The sequence below is a fragment of the Taurulus bubalis genome, assembly GCF_910589615.1.
Source record: "Taurulus bubalis genome assembly, chromosome: 7".
Lineage (NCBI taxonomy): Eukaryota > Metazoa > Chordata > Actinopteri > Perciformes > Cottidae > Taurulus > Taurulus bubalis.
Window position 1 is genome coordinate 12,545,994 of NC_136595.1, and position 21,419 is coordinate 12,567,412.

Here is a 21,419-nt window from a genome sequence, read left to right on the forward strand (position 1 = left end):
GATGCAATGTGGCCGCTTGGTTCTCCCGCATATACTTTGTCAGCTTATTCCTTCCCATCCTCGATCAATAACGAGTCTTGCCAGTATAATATGATTATTTAGTTTGTGATGGGGATGATCACAACTCCTGGAGCTGCCCAGGTTTCTAATAGCAGATCCTGATGGAGGAAGCTTTTACAACTGCTGTTCTCCTGGCAGCACTGCCGGAACCACTGAGTTGGATCCATAAAATGATCTGCCCAGAGTTATCAGTCAAATCTCGCCCCCTCTCCTCAGTTTTCCCCGGGCTTGGAAATCCGACATCTGCCTATTCTCCCACAAAGATACCCTGTATTGAAAGGTCCTCCACATGAGACTTTATTGAACATGACTTTTATTTTTTTCTCTCCTCTGGTTTGTTTAATTTATCTCTTGCAAAGCTGAGTCGCCCACAACATCCGTCCCACAGCACATTCTGTATACACAAAAACAGACATTGTTAAACACACAGGCAAGAACGAAGACAGTAGTTTCTGGACATGAGTTAGCAGTTTAGTCAAGATAATGATTATGGTGACCAATCAAGGATGTTTAAAAAGTCATAAATACAATGAGGAATGGTTCCAAACAAATCCTAGAGACAGCTTTATTTTTCCACAACAATGTGATAAAAACCTACAAAGGCTGCATGTGTGTGTGCGCGCACACCCACGTGTGTGTGTGTGTGTGTGTGTGTGTGTGTGTGTGTGTGTGTGTGTGTGTGTGTGTGTGCGCGCACCCACATGTTCAGTGTATCTCTGTGTGTGTCAATTTGAGCCCAGTCCCATGACTAACATCTGTTTCTTATCTGATGGATGGATGGATGGTGATTGCGCCACTTGTTTTGTCTGCAGGCTGGGAATGGTTTTGATTGACCAAGCAGACAGCATTCAGGTAGCGTGGCTCTATCAGTGTGCATCAGTAGCAGGATGCTATCGTCCTGAGAAGACTCTCATTACTGGGTTGAAATCAGGGGTGACGATAGTTTACTGAACTCATTCTCCCTGGAGCATTCTTTCATTCTTCCTTTCTCTTTCATTGTTTCTTTTTATCCATTTTGCTTCCTTTACTTCCTTTCCTCTCCCTCCTTCTCCGTTGGAGAGTGACCCGACTTTAATGAAATTCACCTTTTAGTCATTGCTGGCTACAGCCCCGGCTCCTCAGTGCATCTACTCGCTATGTTTAGTTAGCTGTGCAGCCACTCGGGTTTCTGTGACTGTCTTGCTGAGAGCAACCTGCCTGACACAGCTTTACTGCGTGTGCTTGTATATATTCAAATACAGAAATACAATGTGGCTGTTGAGATGAAAAGGTATTGTATAACTTGTCCAGTTTGGAACATGTAGAGTTTGTGCGTTGCGGTTGTGTGGGTGTGCGTGTGTTTACGTTTGTGTGAGTGTTTGATTGTACAAAACCGTGGCATGCTGATGAAAGGGCACCATTTAGTCGCCTGCCACATTAAAGGGACAGTCCGCAGCAATGGCTTGAGTTTCACAATACTCCTGATGCCAAATACCACAACACTCACCACGAGACAATTACACACAAAGCAGCGTTGTTACACAGACACTGGCAGGTCACCGTTGTCCTCTTCACCTCTCTTTTCATCATCTCCTCTTGTCTCTGCTTTTCCTTTTTTCTGCTCCCCACTACAACAGCAGGCACACAGCTCCAACCACCATTATCTTTTTCATCAATTCAACTAATGAGATGAAGTGAATCCGTTTGTGTGACCTCCCCACCTTTGGCAAAACATGCGTCCTTAAAGAGTGGAGCTGTTCTCATTTAATATATGAAATACTTTTAGTTTTTTATATAGTCAGAGTCAACAGGCACATTAAATTAGTGAGGTGTTGCGTCAGCATATAGGCCAAACTCATAACAGTGTACGTACAGATTCCTAGCCGACCCCACAGGATTTTGTGTTGACAGTTGAGAAGTCAAATCAAAATGAAAACACACTCCCACACACGGAAGTAAGCATGCAACACACACACGCACACACGCGCACACACACACACACACACACACACACACACACACACACACACACACACACACACACGATGATATGATGCAAAAGCAGCGATGAATATAAATGTAAGGTACTGTAAATGCAAGAGCCTACTCAAAGACATACTTATTGAATAATACAGAGAGAGAGATGATGGCCATAGATTGAAATTCAAATTTTAGCCTTTCACATTTCGAGCCACAGGGCATTAAAGAAGGCTGAACCCACCCACACAACAGTAAAAAGACACATTATACCAAAAGTATGATTATCAACTCCTAATACAGGTTGCAAATCTCCTTAAAATGGTTCGAGAAATTCACCCAACTATTAGATTTGGTAAACCCCTTTTAGAAACCAGTCAGAGGTCTAAAAACAACACAATAGATTACATTTTAATGAGAAAATATTGTTACGGTACTTAAATAAACTGGCATAATGCTCGATACAGAGAGAACTTCCATCTCACTACTTGTACGGTTGCCTCATAACATTTACAGTCATTTCAAATTAAACTTGACAGATTTGATTGTAAGTTGATTGTACATTTTATTCGAGCTGTTGCATTCCTTTCTGTCAGAGCAAGCTTCTTAATTTATAATATATCAGAGTTTGGCCTGGCTCTCATTCAGCTACAGTACGAGCCATTACATTTTGTTATCAGATTTTGCCATGATAATCTATTTACAAGGTTAGTTAAAGAAAACAGAGGACACGGGGGTCTGTGTCAGTGCATTGAATGTTGTTTAGTGGTGTGTGTAATACTAAATAGATTTTAGACTTTGCTTAGTTTTGTTCTGACTGCAGTGCTGTAATATGGACAGACAGGGCTGTACAAATAAGGGAGAATGTTGTGTGCAGAATGTAGAGAAAGAAGGACAGAAAAAGAGTGAGTGAGAAGGGAGTCTCCTCATATTGTCACACACTTGCTAGTACCACATTGCTGTGTTAAGCCTGGGGTTTTAAGGAGGACTGTGTGTGTGTGTGTGTGTGTGTGTGTGTGTGTGTGTGTGTGTGTGTGTGTGTATTGAGGCTTGACACACACACACACACACAGTCACACACAGAGGCTGTATGCCAAGACAAATGTGCCCCCTTCTCTTTTTCACAAACACGTCGTAGGCACTCACTTTACACACCTCATGACAATATGTCAGCTGCAGGCGTCAGATGAGCTGCACATTCAACCTCAAGGGTTGCTATGGCGACTGAGAGTACAAAGTAAGGGCACCAGCATGCACAAATCAAAGTTCTTGTCAGATGGTTGAACTACGTCTGAACCCCCGTCTACACCTCTCCAGAATTTGAATAAATAGTTTTCTCCTGACCAGAACTATTACATACTGATGTTGTAATTATCTTTGGGTTATATAAACATGTTTTTCCTGCTGACTTGCAGTCTTTTTTCTGTCGTATAACTATTCTGAATAGACCTTAATAATCAACAGAGAATAAAGAGATATTAGGAGGGAGCCCCTTTGGAATCGACAGCATTGCCCTTGTAGGGAAAACCCTAGTTGGGAAGCATGGGCAGAGTAAAGGTTTAAATGTGTGGGCGACCTTGTATATGTAAGTGTGTGTCCCTTTTTTACTCCTCATGCTCTCTATTCACACAAATAGAAGTTTGTCTGAAGAGTATTTGAGATTCCCCTGTATGGGGTTTTCCTCCTTTGTTTGTTTTGGCCAGTTTGCGTAACCAAAAGCATTTCTGCATACCTAAAATGGGGTTTTGGGAATGAAGGAACTTTCCAGAAGTTTTTCATGACATTAACACCAATGTTTTTCCTGCACATTAAGCCTCTTAGGTGGCCCTTAAGATTGTTTTTGTCTGACCACCTTGTGTGTGTGTGTGTGTGTGTGTGTGTGTGTGTGTGTGTGTGTGTGTTTGCATCTCCGTGTCTATCCAAGTCCAATCTTGCATACTGTTGCACCACACACACACTTTCTCACTCACTACTCCTAACCGGCCCCCGACCGGTGAGGTGATCACGCCTCGATTAAAATGAGATGAAGCTGTTGTGTGAGACGTGCAAGTGAAAAACCCGCCTGATACACGCGCAGTCTAGACGGGGTGCGTTAGCCAATTGTGGGTTGTACTTATTCAACAACGCACCTGGTTGATCTGTGCACCTTTCTAGTTTATTCTTTTGTGTGATTTTTTTACCCACAGGTGATGTTGCCTCATACGCTCATACACAAGCCGGGGAAAACCCTCTGGCATCATTCAGCCATCATGAAAAGTGAGATTAGGTGTCAACGCAGTTGCAACCACAAACTACAACCAGGCTTTGAATATATGTTTTCTGAAAACACAGAATTGCTCTTCCACTATTGCTACTTTAAACAGTAGCATGTTTTTAGATCGTGTTGACCTCTGATAAAGTGCATTGTACTGTTTGATTTATGTCTTACCTCTTGGCCAATGTTTACCGTCTCCTTTTGTTCTCCTTTGTATTCATTCCTTTCATGTCTCCCATGCCTCTGTGTCTTCCAGGGTCATCCTTCATACGTCTTGAAGCTCCCATGAACAACATCACCACCTCTCTGGGCCACACTGCCGAGCTTTTTTGCCGTGTGTCCGGCAACCCGCCGCCAAATGTGCGCTGGCTGAAGAACGATGCCCCGGTGGTGCAAGAGCCACGACGGATCTCATACCGATCCATGACTTATGGATCACGCCTCCGCATTCGCAACCTGGACACTACGGACACAGGCTACTTCCAGTGCATGGCCAGCAACACCCAAGGCACTGTGTCCACCACAGGCGTGCTCTTCGTCAAATTCGGTAAGAGGAATTAGAGTGGTAGTATCTGCTGAGCATCTAAAACCCTTCTGGCATGTCGATGTCGCAATAAAGTGGCTTCATAACGAGTGTTTTATAAACTTTTCGTGACAAACAAACAAAAAGACATTTTTTCCGACTCATCTTTTCCTACTAGAGATCTGGCTCCATTCAGCAACACTCGTCTCCACTGATTCTTGCCTGTCGCTGGCAGCTTATGCCGAGAAAATCTGGGAGCAATATTGTTTATCCTGTTGTAAAAGAAATCCCCTTGTCTTCTTTTCCAGATCCACTCCCTACACTTCTGGCAGGAAGGCCAACGTAAGTTTCTATTCCTCTATTCATTTTTCTCTCTGTCAGTCTATATGTGCTGTGAGTCCCAGAATGTAATGCAGAGGACCGTTTCACAAATATGTTTTGTGTCGGAGTGCAAATGGTGGCAGCGTCACTTTTCACATTCTTGTCACTTTCAGGTAGATTTGTGAGACCTATAGAGCTCTTGAAGGTTCATGCATGGGATTTGTTATCCATACTGATAATCATATATGTGCGGCTGTTTCAAATGTGTCTATAATAGAAACCCATTTAATTATAGAGAATCAAAGGTCATGACTTGATAGATAGACGAAAGAGAAAGTTAGGTAAATGGATTGAAAAGCGTCCAAAAACATTCACACTGTGTGTAGATAGATAGATAGATAGATAGATAGATAGATAGATAGATAGATATACTTTATTCATCCTCATGGGGAAATTTGTTTGTAGCAGCAGCAAGCAAAGTTACAGAGTAAACATAAAAATATTAAGTATGAAAAATACTGAATATATATATATATATATATATATATATATATATATATATATATATATATATATATATATACATATACAATAAATAGCAAAGCAGAACATATTCAATTTAAGAAAATTAAATAATAAAGAAAATACAACTGGAAAATTCTGGAAAATACTTGTTCTCATAGTAATTAATGGCTTGTTTGCATAGAGACACCCTAAAAAGTATTCTGCAGCATATTCATTGGTAGTCACTCATTATAACAAGGTTTGATCTCTAATTTTCCTTTTTATTCAACCATCACAGCTCACATGGTTCACATTTAAATATGAACTGTGTACACTCAGCCACTAGGGGCCTCAAGACTGTGGGCCGTGGGGGGACGGGAACGGGACTGTTCACCAATCACAAAGATGTTGACATCTATCCTCTTAGCATTGGAGAAATTGGGTTAATGTACTTTCAGCCAACTCTAATCAGAAAACATGACGTAATGCAAAATTATAACAAATTCAAAACCTGTGCATTCATTTAATTTCAGCGAGCTGTAATGAAGTTGTTATAATTAAGAGTGAATGTTCGGTGTCCACCAGCAAGCTAAGTGGATTAACTAAAGTATCGTATTGAGAGTAGCAAATAAATCCAGATGATACAAAGCGTCTTAAGAAAGTAACCATGAATACATCAATAGCAGTACTGCTGCCCAAATCAAAATTCAGTTTGACGTCGCCCCAGTGTGGTGGGATATAACTCAGAAAGAACCTTCTCAGTGTGTGTGTGTGTGTCTCTCGCAGGATCAAAGGAGTTAGGCTGAATCCCAGTGACATGATGGCAAGCTTGTTGCCATGTTCCATGTGGCGTTCTGTGAATCTGCTGGCACATCATGGACATCAGACACTTACTAAATCAATTCACACACTTTGAGCATGTCCGAGGGCTCCGTTTCAAACATCTGTTCCTACCATTCTTTTGTTTACATGTTTTTGATGCTTTTTTCTCCCTGTGCGACTAAATTGCCGCTTGTTTCATAGATGAGACAGTTGGCTCACGCTGGAATCACAATGCAATTATCTCAAGGGAGTAACCAATAAAAAGGAAAAATCAAACAAGCTGGGCTCAAAGAAAAATCACTAACATATTGGAAATAAACTAAGAAGCAAAAATAAACGCTGATTAGGAAATAGAAGGATGTGAAATAAAGTTTGTGTGCTTTCGTAAAGTACATGCACACAAATATTTGTTTGTGTGAGGATTTGTGTCTTCAGGAATTAAAACAAAGGTTTTCTGGTTTTGCTTCATGATCATTGAGGCTTTAAACGTGTATTTATGTTTTCAAAGGCTTAACCAGTGATGTAGTTACCTATTTTTATAAAAGTATTTTATTTCTTTAGTTGGACTTAGTAACATGAAAATCGCCACGATGACTATACTTATATATATACTTATGAATATATACATTTCTGTGCAAGGCAGACGCTTTGTCCGATCTTCCAGCTGATTAAATCCTGCAGAAGCTTCTTGCCTCATTTTCAGTTTGGCTTTAATCTAATCATTCGAAAGATTCAAACTCATCGAGGCGCAGATTTAACGCAGCAGACACAAAATTCCACTTTGCAAGTTGGTTAAGTTTGCCATTTTGTGAAAGGAAAGTGTGACAGTCAACCGAAGACCAGCATGCAATCTATAGTATCATTACATTTGTTACAGACTTCATTTAAACAAGGGCCTCCTTTGACAGCGGCGGAGCTGCTGCTGCGGTGGGCTGATCGTCACTGCTGCTCATCATTAGTGCCACGGCCAACTTATTAGCTGTAAAGTAGGGCGGCAGGCTGTCAAGGAGACAGGGTCACCTAATGATGACATGTGATGACCCGCAACCGCTTACCTCATACCGCAGCTGTTCAAACGTCAAAACTTCTGCTCCTTGACTGCAAGTTTTCGGAGAGACATCTGGTCCAGAAGCTTGTCAGTTCAAGTGACATATAATCTACAGCAGGGGTATTCAATTACAATTCAGCGAGGTCCAGTGAGAGAGAACTTTCTCATTCTAAGGTCGTGAATATGTATGTATGTCTGTATGTAGTCAACAAATGACTGTCGAATGAAATAAAGAAAGCTCAATTCAAAGATATCTAAACATTATTTGTCTTCAAATTCAAAATTGAACTGGATGAATTATAAATAATTCATACTCTAATAATAAATCGTAGTGGCACTTCACATTGCCGCTTTTAATAATCACCACGGTCTTTGAAAATATGACACACACTGGTTTTGAACTGGTTGGTGGAATAATAAACCTATAAAAGTCTGTCTATTCTTAGTTAATGCTCTGGTTTAACTGTCCACGTTTCTCTTTCTGGAGCATGCCATATGAAATAACTTCTCTGACTCACATACTTCTCCGCCTTTTGGGTCTCTCTCCCCGTCTCCCCCATGTGAGTAAATATCTCACTGAATAACTCTTAATTATCTATCATAGAGACAACAGTGTCTGGTCTACCTATTAGTGACCCCTGATCTACAGTTTTGTTGTACCTCCACTCTCTGCCATCATTTTTGTATTCAAGAGAGAGATTCGGTGACTTCCATTTTCTTGGGAGAAATTAGCCACAAATATTACTCACAAAAAGAATAAAGTGTACTCAACTAATCCTTCAAACTTTTTGCACAAACATAAAAAAAAAGACCTGTGACTCACTGAAAACGGGTCCGCGATGGTGATCATGCCTTTCGGTCTGTGCTCTGATTTCCATCCCCTCTCTGCTGGACTCAAGAAAAATGTACACTTTGTGATTTCATGAGGGGTTAAAGCTATTCCTTGTGAAGTCTCACAGCAGTCACATCTCAAGTTCTCATTTCTGGGACTTAAGTCTGACTCAAAGTCTGATTTGAGCGTCTCGCATCTGCATTTATAATCCTAAAATCCATCAGTGTGCCACCAGTTATCTCCAAATAGAGAGATCACTGCATCTCCTCTGTGCACATGCTCTGCCTCTTTATTCCCCTCCCTCCATATTTCCCCTTCCCTTCCTCTCCTCCCATGAGATATTTTAATAGAGCCAGCATAAACATAGGGTGAGGGGAAAAAGTCTCGCCTGCCAAAATTAGACCCCCAACTTTGTCCGTTTCTTTCTCTCTTTGTACGCTGCCACACTTCCTTCGTTTGCAGAAGAAGAAAAAAAGATGGAGACGGCGGGAGTGTGAAGGGAGTGAAAGAAAAACAGTGTTAGCAGAGTAGGGGGAGGATGGTACCATTAAAAGTCAGGGGTTGCATGTTGTTCTTTGATTCCCGGGTTCTGGGGGGGTTCAGATCAGAGGCGGTTAATAACTCTTTACTGAATCTTATGCAAACTGTGAATACTCACAGACAGAGCAGGTCAAACTGTCTATGAAACAATGACTCACTTCATCATCTGTCTTTTCTTTCTTATTAAATTAATCAATAGGATTCATTTAGATCTCCATCAAGCACATGTTAGGCAGGCAGGACTGCATTTTAAATGACTTATTAGTTCTTCCAGGTATTTCTTATTTTCAGTCTGCAAAAATAATCATAAATAATAAAGCAGGTTTAAGCAATATTTTCATAATAACAATGGATAAAATGTGATGTGAATTGCAATGACACAGTAAAGAGCTAAATATTGACCCCAAATGTTAGGTGTTTGCCTCGTAAAACGCAATCAAAGTTGCGTGATTGTGAATGTAAATGCCTCCAAATTTGAAATTGAAATTTCAGTTGAAAAATATTACATTTTCTTACAGGAGCATTTAACAGTTACCTTCAGGAGTTGGTAGAGACCAGAAGCGCACACACACACACACATACAGGGAGAGTGAATATTGGACTTGTAAGTGAAAATGAGCAACATTAACTTAAAAGGTAATTTTATATAATTGTTGTGTTTATATTTTCAAAATACAGCTAATTTTATATTTCTAAAAAACGTTCTGGATACAGCAGAGATAAACACACTTCATGCAATGCTGCTGCTGATCTCAGTCTATCTGTGTTTATAATAGAGGGGTTTTCTCCCTGTTTGAAAAGATTAATACTGCTCCACCGTGGCTGTCCAGGCTGTTTTGAATTCCTCAAAACTTTCCCCACCGCTTTTCGCTCAGCACTGGTAAAAAAAAACACACAAAAAAGCAATTACAAAAATAGCTTTTTTTCTTTTCTGTTTTTGCTCTTTTCCCTCCACCGAGCCTCTCTGCTCTCTCCTCCGTCCACATGTACCGGAGAATAAAGAGGACAGGTTTAACAAAGAACAGATTCTCCCTGTTCAGTGTTTTTCTGGCTTCTTTTTGATGTTTGCTCATCTTTAATCTGCCTGTCATGTCACCTACCCACCAAGATGTGCTCTTCTTCTCTTCATTATTGGGTTAGGGTTAACCCTAACCCTAACTATAATACAGTGTCACACACACACACACACACACACACACACAGTAACTTTTCTTGCAACTTGTGCATCTGTGTGGTTGTGCGTCGGCTCTGTAATTAGCCATCTGTCAGCACACTGGATTGAATTGACCTCAGAGCTGACGTGACAGGGACCGTGAGGCCCGTACTGCCGTCCGCCCACCGGCAATCCAATTATACAGTGGAAGCATCAAAGAGTCAGAAACCGAGGAGTAATTTGACTTTGTATCGACAGAACTCTAGCATGCGTGGCTCACCTACAGCGGCGCATGGGTTGATTGACAAATTAGTTTGAGGAAGTAGTTTGTGTAATGTGTAATGACTTGAAGATGTCACACTCTGTTGATCTTGAAGCTTGCTCAGGCTTGTTCAAAGGTATTAGCCGCTAAAATATGTATAATCACACTAGATTTATTGATACCCTGAAACCTATTTTCTCTTCTCTCTTCTGCTTTACAGCAGCTGTTGTGAAAGGCTTGTACTTACCATGCCTGTGTGATTGGCATCTGATTTATTAAGACATCAGGTAATTACACAAACAGTGCTTGTGAAGGCCCTCGAGGTGTGTTCAGTGAGTGTAGGAGGATGAAAGGATGCCGTCAAGGAGTTTTATCGAGGAAACATCCAAAACCCTCCTTAATGAAGCAACAACATGTCAAAGCATTTACTTAAGCTGCAATCAGGCTCTTAATTGAGATAATTACTAGATCTAGACAAATGGGTAAACCGACATCTGACTGGGTGGTGTAAATACAAGATGATTTATCAATATAGTGTCACAGTGCATTAGCTGCACAGTGAACATCAGGTTTAAGTTTAAAGAGCACACAGGCTCAACTCTCTGTCTGAACCTGCGCCTTTACCTTTCATCCACTGAAAATAGAATTTTTTTAATCATCTGCTTTTAAAAAAAATTACAATTTTTCACACTGTTGTAAGTTGCAAGTACCTTAATACAGCCACAAGACTTCCTCGAGTACAACAAATTAGCTGTTTTCCAGACGGGTACATTTTGTTACTCTTGAATATAGCCCGTCAAGCTGATCCCGTGAAACTGCAGTAACGTGTTGGTGTGTCCTCACTGTCGGTGCAGAATCTCAAATGAGGCACACATGTTTAATGTGGTGCAGAATGTCCTGCTGAGGGACACTTTAGTTGGAGACAAATGCAAGTTTAAAAGCAGGTCCACCCCTTAAAAACCAGTCTCTCCGTTCACTCACAGTGTGTGTTGTTTTTGGTCACAATGGGCTCTCAACTCAGACGGAGAACTTGTGTGCGCAGTGTTGAGAAACTTTGGATTTTGGTTTCACTTCTCCTCACCTCAGTGCCAGTGTAAACAGTGCTGTGGTTCTCAGACGCTGGCCAGGATTGATGAGGATTTGCTCCACACCACAAGCATCGCACCTATTCAGACTGAGGGGATGACAGGCCCACTCAATTTTTGGATGCTCTTCTCCTCTGTCACATACTGATCTACTTTAGCACCACATCAGACCAACGCAGGAGGGTTGCTAAATCTATTTCTATTGGGGATTGACTTTAGGACTCTGGATGGTTTTCAGACCTGCCAACAACGGGCTGTGCACCAGCGGAGCTTTCTCAACACATAGTTTAACCAAGAGCTATTGCAGTATTCCCAAATTCCTAATTAGTCCTGTTAACTACAAAACCTGGAAGATGGATTTAACTTCATTGGCAAAAGGTAAAAAGTGCATTCTGTCAGTGTTTTACATTCACTTATACACAAGTAAAAACAAAGAGAGCCTACTGAGACTTTCTTCACCTCTGTCCTCTGTTCCTTTGCACATCCGGAGTAGACTGGGGCTTTCTTTTTCTTGTTCTGTCTCAAAAGGCTTTTCCCCACACTCAGTCACACACATGCACACTTGCAGTTCTCCATAAAACACATAGTCAAAGAACTGCACACGCAGTTACTCTTACAAACCCTATCTCTCACACGTGTTTAGTTAAGCCCTCGGTGGGTCTTAATTGCCGTCTTGTTGTGGATTCTTTTTAGCGCAGTGCTGATTGATTGGGGATCAGAGCCGTAATATGGCTCATCGGGGACGGGCCCTTTGACATTGCCTGGTCCCAGGGCACCAGCGCTGTTTGAAACCAGAGCTCCCACCGCAGCCCCATCAACAAGCCTGGATGCCGCTCTGCTAAATGCTGCCCAGGTCAGGGGGCTCCACGCACATACAGGCAGACACATGAACGCACACACACGTGGGGACTGACATGATGTGTAGCCGGCGCTTTAACCATTAAAGCAATTTACATTATTAGGCGTTAGTCAGGGCGTAAGTCTGCCTTTACACACTTTACCGCACACCACGAGTTTCATGCACAACTCATTATGAACAAGGCTCTCACACTCAGCTCGGACAGGGCCCACTTCCTGTTTCCTGTTGCCCAGAATCCCCTGTGTCTGTCTGTTGGTGATCCTGTTGGCAGGTCTGGTCAAGGTCAAGTCTGGTATGTGTGTGTGTGTGTGTGTGTGTGTGTGTGTGTGTGTGTGTGTGTGTGTGTGTGTGTGCGTGTACACGTGTGTGTGTGTGTGTGTGTGTGTGTGTGTGTGTGTCACGGTTTCTCCCAGAGGGTTACAAGGCCTAGAAGGGGTTTGTGGGGTTTCCCTGAACTTTGCCCTCTACCTCCCATGAACACACATATGCACACACTCCTGCAAAGAAAAGAAAAAAACACGTGTGGAGACAAGTATGCAGAGAAAGTGCTCTTTCTTCGGCCTCAGTGGTGGTGTTGGAGTGTGTGAGAGAAACAGAGGGAGGCACAGTGTACCTTGAGTATTTCTTGGTATAAATAGAGACTTTTGTTTGCAGTTTGGACTTTTATCCTGCGAGCCTGAGCCAGGGGATATTTAACAAGTTGTAGAGCTTAACAGGATCAATGCAGTTTGATGTTTAGTTAATAAAGGAAGCCCTTTCAGTTGAAGTCAGTATATCAATCAGTGTTGCCTACTTATTTCATGCGTACAGTATCACTAGAGGACTTTTTGGGTTGTGATGAAGCAGCGCTGTAAAATTGAGCTCCAACCTCTTCTTTGGAGAAAAATTCTACCAGAAACACATTGATATTATCATATAGACACACACAGCAACGTAAAGATTAATACAATAGAAACAATACTTTAAGTTGAACTTGAGTTTCATCATCAAGACTATGACAGATTGAGAGTGTAATCATGAAATCTTACTTTACAACCTATTTATACTCTATGTAGGCTACCATCGTGCCCATTTCAAATGCAATAGTAACAGACAAACCTACACTGTACTAGTTCAGTTTAGTCTGTATGGAGACATCCTAAAGTGCCTTACAATGTTATTAATGTCAACACATCCTGAACTACGTTGCTCGTCATTTCCCCATTTGACAAAGTTATTATCATTTGTGGAATAAAGCCAAAGTAGTTTTACAATGGCCTGAAAGTGAACTGTGTGGACGGGGAGAGGTTCAGTATAAACAATTTCATGCTGCCAGAAGTCGTTGACAGTAAAATATCTTGTAAAAGGGAGCAGATTTCATTAAGAAATTCTAGATGTCTGTATTACATCCTATGTTCTGCTCACAGATATGTTTTTGTAAAGATTACATCATTTTCTTCCAAAATATCAGTTGTCAGTGTAACCTGAATTGGTCCCTTAAGACTGGCGTATGGGTGGGCTCTCCTGGTTGGCCAGCCAGAGGACAGATCTAATGATGGACACAGAGGTGGTGTCAATGATAGACATGACTATATTTTGTTTTAACTTTCCCTCCATTTTACAGGATAATATACTTTTAGCTTCAATCTATATTGCCAAGTTACACATTTTATCACAAGAAACCTCAAAAAGGTGTTTTTCTCAGCTAAAGGTTCATCTTCAAACAAACCCTTCAGTAAAATATAATGATGACGGGCTATTTTTTTATTTTCTATCATTGTCTTCCCTCCTCTGCATTTCTTTTCCTTTCCCTCTCAAACAATTTGCAATATTTACATTTTTTTTAAACTCTGAGACGACTCTTGGCAGGAGACTCGTATAAACACAGAGGAGCGGATATCACATAAACACATATACGTGGAGCATGTTGTAAATATGGGTGACAGAGTGTATGTCAGGCCCTTATGGCAACTGAATGATGTGCTGGTTAGTCCCCTTTGTTTTTAAGAGTGCAGGAGCCTGTAAATTATCTTTTATTGGAAGATCCGGAGCCATACCTTCTCTACTGTTTTGGAAAAGCAGAAATAGTGTGTTCCACTTCTCATGAAGTGTTTTGATTTACCTTTTCTGTTGTGCCCACATTCCTCGAGCTTCATCAAGCAATATCCCTACTTATTTTCCCCAGTATGCCTCAATGTCAGATGTGGGTTTTATGTGTAGGCAGAGAGGGCAATAATTGTAGTCATACATATAGCAGAGGAACCAGTTTTCCAGTCAAGGAAAACCCGATGTAGCCGAGTGTGTAAGCCATCAGTGTCATCAGTAAGTCCTGCAGCTGCATTGCATTCTGGTGTGATGATGCTGATGTCAATGGATGAATTCATGACTGCAGAGAAAGCAACCTCAAACCTCATATTTTACACTGATGATTTTATACAACTGAAAATGTATCAATTAGAGAAAGACTGATTTGACAGATTTATGTTAATATCCTTTCATCCGACTTCAGCCCTATTTTTTGTAAAGAAAGATTATTTATGATCTCCATTGTGTTTTCCTTACCCACAATACATGCCTTTAGTGACTCTTAATCGCTCTCATCAAGGATTATTCCTCAGGAGGCCACGCTTGTGTTCAAACGTGTATATTCTTGCTCCTTAAGCACCGTCAGTAGCCAGTCAGCCAAAACATGTGTCCTCCTGTCTTTTCAAGTGTCTGCCTTTGTGTGTTCAGATTGGGATCTGTGATCTAGGCGGCAATAAGTCGTAAATCATGCAGGAAAGTGTATGTGTGTGGGTGCGTGTGTGTGTGTGTATGTGTGTGGAAGGGGTGTTCATGCTTTTTATATCACAGAAGTAGCTTTGCTCTTGGCTATCACCTTGCCATGTTCTTTCTTCGGTGCTTTCTGTGCTTTTCCTGTTATTATTATTTCCACACAGACGTTTCAAGGCAGCCTGGAGTCAAATCAAGGAATGCTAATAAGAAAAAAGCAATTTTTACAGCCAAAAGAAAAAAGGAATACCAGCACAAAGTTGCTGCTCCAGGCCGAAATGTTTTCATAAGAATGAGCTGTTATATATTTGTATGACTCCTTTGTCAACGCTAAAAATAAAGAGCCTTCTTCATATTGTAGTGGAACTTCCTGTTTGAAGCATGACGGCCTTGATAAACAAGTAGTTTGGTCTTCATGCTGTCGTGGGGGTAACGATGTTTCACGCACACATACTACATCAGTCGAACTTAATGCCTAGAGCTCCCAACTATTTACAGTCCTCATTCTCCTTCTTTTCCTCAATTATCTCTCAATCTCTCTGTCTGACTTAATTTGTCTCTCCCTCCTCTCTCTGCCATATTTTTACTTTCCCTTTATTGTTTCTTCATGTTTTACCAGACCCTAGCTGGCTGTCTATGTTATTTGTTCTCCTGGATCTCTCAAGCGTCACTTATTAGTCAAACAAAATCTTCCCACCCTCCTCCTCTAATTCACCTCTCTAGTAATGGATTGCACTGCGTAACCTCTGTGCTCCATTTGTTTGTGTGTGTATGTGTCTGTCTAAACACCACTGGGTTTATGTTAGGCTTTGGGAGACATACTGCCCTCCTATCCTGCTAATTGACAGGCTGATTGACACTCCTCGAACCCTCCCCCTACTTGGACTTCTGATACTGCGGAGTCCTCAGAGGAAGTGATGTCACCAAGCCAGGAGCGTTGTGAGGAGTGACGGGATTGATGCCGGGTCCTTCCCTGCATGTCAGATCACCATGTATGTGTCAACCCTGTAATTAACACTCTTTAGTATCATCTGCAGTGGTGAAAGACTGGGCCTTACAACAAATACTTTAGCAGAGTGCAGCACCAGTATCTACTGTATAGCTGGGAGGCATTCTGTCAATTTTCATTCAGTGAAATGTTAAAATGCCGTTAATAGATGTTGACTTTCTACCTCAAATCCAAAGTATTTAATCCAAATGGACTTTTATAAAAGTTTTAGCATTTACTGTTTGAACAAACGAGCGTCTGCTGCATCGTTTCTTGTAATATTCTTCAGACTGACTGGGAATTGATAACAATTGATCTCGATCTTGTTTGAAAGAGCTGCATATTAAGCATGAGCAGAGATGGCGGCCATGACTGCAAGCGACTGCTGTCATGGTGACTGCATGTGAAAACGCCTCTGGCGTCAATTATGTGCAGGTGTACGTTCTTTGCAGAATGCTTTGTAACGTGAACGGCGTATTTGTGCTGTTTATGAATTGGATGCCACCTTGATAACTTTCCATAGAAGCACAATCCGGCCTCATAGTGTTACCAAGAGTTGAGTGTTTTAGCAACTGCTCTTCGTGTTTTCATCGCCTCACTGGTACCTAAAGCATTAAGTCCACACCAATGCATTTTCTTAAACACAGGTTTTCACTCTGAGTGTCCACTAAAGACTGTGTTGAGACCAACAATAACACTGTCTCTTCATTCTTTTTAAAGAGGTCACTGCACGGGTCCCCGGGCTCTGGCAAAAAACAACACAGTGACATTTGTTATTAATTATCTAAAAGACCAAATGACATGCATTGTAATCACGTTTTATCTAATAATATCCAGATATTATTTTTATAATTGTTATAGACATATAACTTAAACTGGATACTTTTGCATCATCAGAAGCTTAAGCAAAATGCACACACCAGTGCAAGCACACCAACAAAGACAAAAAGCGTCAAACACAGGAAGTCAGACTTGAGCCTAAAATAAGAGGAAAACTAACAAGACTACGTATAATCAATGCTATACTGAGGAAAACATAGATTTAAAATGAGAAGAACAACCTACCAACTCAAATTCATCTCCTATGTCTCTTCTTTCCTCCTTCCTCTTTCACTATACGCTCTGAATCTTTTCGTCCTCCTCGCTGACAGAAGCCTCTATTGTTGCAGTCAGTGAGCAGTAGTAACACGAGGACCCATGAGGGCTCGTTCTTTCTCCATTGTATCCTAATGCAGCCACTAGTTGCCCTCCCTCGCTGTTCTTTCCCAGTGTGGTCACGGGCCGCTGGCAGCCATGGACCCCAGTCAACCTCAGCCTCTGGTGGCCATTTTGGCTCCCTGTCAGTGAGAGATCGTTACACACTGCAACCACACATGCCTTCTACAAATCTCCTATAATAATTGAGTTACCGTGTCTATAAGCAGACACCAGTATAAGGAGTCCAACATATCAATCACCACCCGACAGTTATTGTTGGCTGTGGCAAGATGTCAGTATATATTTCACCAGCATTGCACGGATAAAACTAAGAAAACATTTGCAACATCCTATATTCATGTTTTGCTGAGTACAAATTCTGGTAACTTTTTGTGATTGTGAATAGATCTGTGGCAGACTCACTTATAGGGAGGAAATGCCATCTTTTGAGGACTGCATTGTTTTCTCTCTTTCATCATCTCATGTGCATCCGCTGTAGATCCACAAGTATCTTTTATTTGTTGTTGGACACCTTCCCTTTAATTACACACACATCACATCCATCTAACACCTGACACATGTTAACAGGCAAATCAGTGTAGCATCTCTGTGAGTCATTGAGCGCAAGGAAGTATTGACTGCCAAATAATAAAGAAATGCCCTAAAATACATTGAAATAAAACTACAAATCTGACTCTAAAGAACTATACCAGTGGTTTTGCACTTTTCAATCAATGCACTGCACATCACAGGATCTTTACATCACATCTATAAGATGGAAACTCTCATTTTCATCTGTTTGCCCCTGGCCGGATGTTAATAAGAACTGAAATCTAAAAACTGAAACTGAAAACTGAACTAAAACAGCATTATTGTGACATTAATGAATATACAACATAATAAGTATCATGCAGAAAATGGCACAGCCACACATCTTTAGTTAAGGAGGTAAAACACTATCTGTTTACAACCACCCTTCCTGATTAATAGTGCCCTCAAATCCACAAATTCTCTCCAAGCTCATCGCCGTTTCAAAGGTCACCACAGTTCATATCTGAGTATGTTTAAAATCACATACAGCATAAGCTGAGGGGCATCCCTAATCAGCCTCCAACAGCTGCAAGCAGCTCATCTCCTCTTCACTCAGCACCCACAGCAGCTCCAGCAAACCAAACCCTGAAATCTAAAATGTCATCAGGATCCGCCCCTTGCCTCCTCACCCTCGAATCCCTTCCTTTCTATTTCCCCTCCAACAAAGAGCATTGAGTTTCACATCCCCTTAACCCCAAATCTCAACACAAACCCGTCACAACCAGCCCACAGCTTCTTGATGAGAAATACCCAAGTTTACATGCAAAAGGCCTGCAAATGTGTTGCATCATCAAAACATAAAGCACATCAGTGTAGACCCATCAATTAAGTTAGTCAAGGTGTTTTTGAAGGTACTTTTCAAGATGTTTGAAGTCTTCTTTTCTTTCATGCCAAATGTAACTTATTTTTGAGGATGATTAAGCATCGAGGAGACTCTGAATGAATCATCTATTTTGTGGGTTTAACATTCAACCTCCTAAACATTCCCTCAAAACTCTCCCTTTCCTGTCAATGATACATTTGTAAACAGTCCTCGGCCCTTAGCGCTCCTCTATGAGGACCAGTGTTTGTGTGTTTACGTGTCTCTGTTTGTGTCCATACAGTAAAAAACTGTTTCGGTTGAGCTAGATCTATCTTCAAATGTTCACTTCTCCTTGTTGCAGTCAAAGCACACAATAGTCCGCTTCATCCTGTCATCAGTGGCTGTTTTCTCAGTTTAACATCTCTTCCTCCTTTGTGCCCATGGATTTTAGTATAATGATGAAGTCTATTAAGACAATGTACAAACTTGTGTTTGTTCTTTGTAATGTGTGTTCTTTTTTTCACTGTGGGTTTTCTAAAGAACATCTAAAGAAATACTTGCATGTGTATATATATTGCCAATTTAACATTTGCTGGCGATGTTTGTTTTTTATATCATCACTTTTTTATGATCCTTGGATAAATGTGAACCTTTTTAATATTTTAATCAACACCCACATGAGTCAAAGGAACTTATTTTATAGATATTCTATAAATTGGCAGTTGCCTCCCTTTTTGTTCTTACTTTCTTTGAAGTAATCAAATCAGAAAAATTGGAGTTTAAACTTTTTTTCTGCTGACTCACTTGCTCACATCTCTCTATCATAAAAAAAACAGCTGGCATTGAGAGGGTCTCCAGCACTGGAGCTCCATTTGGTCTCGTACTGTCCAGGCACCACCCAGGTGTGAATGTATGCAACCATGAATCAGGGCGGTGCTGGAAAAATAGCATGACAGTTCAGCAAGCGCTTCCCTGAATAAATAATGAGGTTGGCAAAAATGTAATTGGACAATGAATCAACGTCCTCAATACCTTGTTTAGTTTCTGTGGTGAGGTTCGTCTTTCTGTTTGGATCTGGATTATATATCGAGTCTCGGAGGGGAAAAGCCTCTCCTTGTAATTAACTATTATAAAACATTACACAGAGGGCCCGTGGCGTTGGTGTGTAAAATAAAAGGCCTGAACAGCCATCCACTGTTTACACAAATAGCAACCACAGTTGGCTCTCCCGGCCTGGGATAGCTTACACACACAAACACAGAGAAACGAATGGAGACACAAAAACAAAACTCTGGAAAGATTTTCATGAAAAACCTCAGATGTCTCACGGCGATTAGGTTATTGTAGATGTGGCTTCCCTACCCTTTTCTCTCTTTAGACATCACTCATTTCTGCTGCACTGGACAGGATACAGACATTTTAATAGGCCTTTCAGGCATGGCTTTCAATTCAAGTCAACTCAAGTAAAAGAAATTAAAATATAGAAAGCAGCGATTTAGAATTTGGGCTGAGCTGGTTTCGGTTGAGGCTGTTCGGACTGTCCAGAGTTGTAATTTGCCGGCGGGGATTTGGCTGCATTGTGGCGGATCGTCTGCTCTCCCTTGTCATTTACTTGTCTGTGTGTGGCTTGATGTTAGTGTGGATGTGTGTGTCCACCATCCTCTGTGACGCACAACTAAACTAACCTCTCGGACACACTCCAGCCCTCACTTTAGTGTGTGTGTGTGTGTGTGTGTGTGAGTGTGTGAGTGTGTGAGTGCGTGCGTGCGTGCGTGCGTGCGTGCGTGCGTGCGCCTGATGCTGTAGGCAGCCTTTTCATATTCCGGTTCATTACATTCAAAACGGTTGCACCTCAATCAATCATCAACTCCTCAAATCCTTCAACCAGTTTTCACAGTGGCAGCATTTTTGTTGCAAGAGTCTCCTCTTACAGCTTTATTGCCAGACATGATTTTCACCTAAGGAGATGAAGCTCTTTGCCAAAGGAAAATATCTGAAGATGCAGCAGTTTGTGGCTTGATGAAGGGGTGCTAAACCGTCTGCAGGCGCACCGCAAAATGAACTCATTATTACCGATTTCCACATTTTAGTTGGAAATTACAGACTCCGAGGATAAACCTGTATTAAGTTGTAAATGTGATGTTACCAAATCCCCATGGAAGTGTATGTGTGTGTGTGTGTGTGTGTGTGTGTGTGTGTGTGTGTGTGTGTGTCCGTGTGTGTGTGTGTGTCCACGTCTGGAAAGCCATTTAGATCTGTGCAGATGGGGGTAGAGGGAGAGAGCTGACCTTGACCCTTCAGTCACTTAACACCCCTCAGAGAGAGGGAACCTAATGACCCTGTACACCAAACCTACACACCCATGGCAATACGTGTGTGCGTGCAGCATTGTCGCCTTGTTTTAAGCTGCAACTTTAAAGCTTTTCAGTGTTGTTTTAAAGTGTGTGTTGTAATTAGAACAATTCACATCCTGTTACTTAGGTTGTAAAGTACCTGACTCTCATCAACAAGGGCGGCAGACACGGTTGGATGATGATGAAGCGTTAAGCCTCAAGACGCTCTAAATTACGGTTAAACACAAAGTGAAATGGACCAGTGTTTTCATAAAGTGGGATCAGAACATTAGTGTTTTAATGACGCAAGACAGTCGAGTATTTTTTCAATTAACTTGAAGCAGTGAAACTAAGTTGTAGCTCATGGCAGTAATATTTAGAACACATCTTTCCAAGTTCCGTTTTTTGTCTGTTTTTTGTTCTGAAGACAGCATCTACCCACTTGATATTTTAAAGTAATACGTTTGTTCTAAAGATTGACAGTCCGGTCAGTAACAAAGTGATTCTGTCCATCATTACTCGAGCAGGAGTGTCTGGA

General features: G+C 41.3%; 1 protein-coding gene across 1 annotated transcript in view; it reads left to right on the forward strand.

Annotated features, from left to right (window-relative positions):
- The window catches only part of ror1 (receptor tyrosine kinase-like orphan receptor 1), a gene marked incomplete at both ends in the record, with an annotated part of 106,385 nt that overhangs the window by 73,790 nt on the left and 11,176 nt on the right, over positions 1 to 21,419 (forward strand). Inside the window, 2 exons of the mRNA XM_079221279.1 lie at positions 4,527 to 4,817; positions 5,102 to 5,135. Coding sequence (XP_079077405.1) covers positions 4,527 to 4,817; positions 5,102 to 5,135 — 325 coding nt within the window. The remainder of the gene's footprint in view (positions 1 to 4,526; positions 4,818 to 5,101; positions 5,136 to 21,419) is intronic.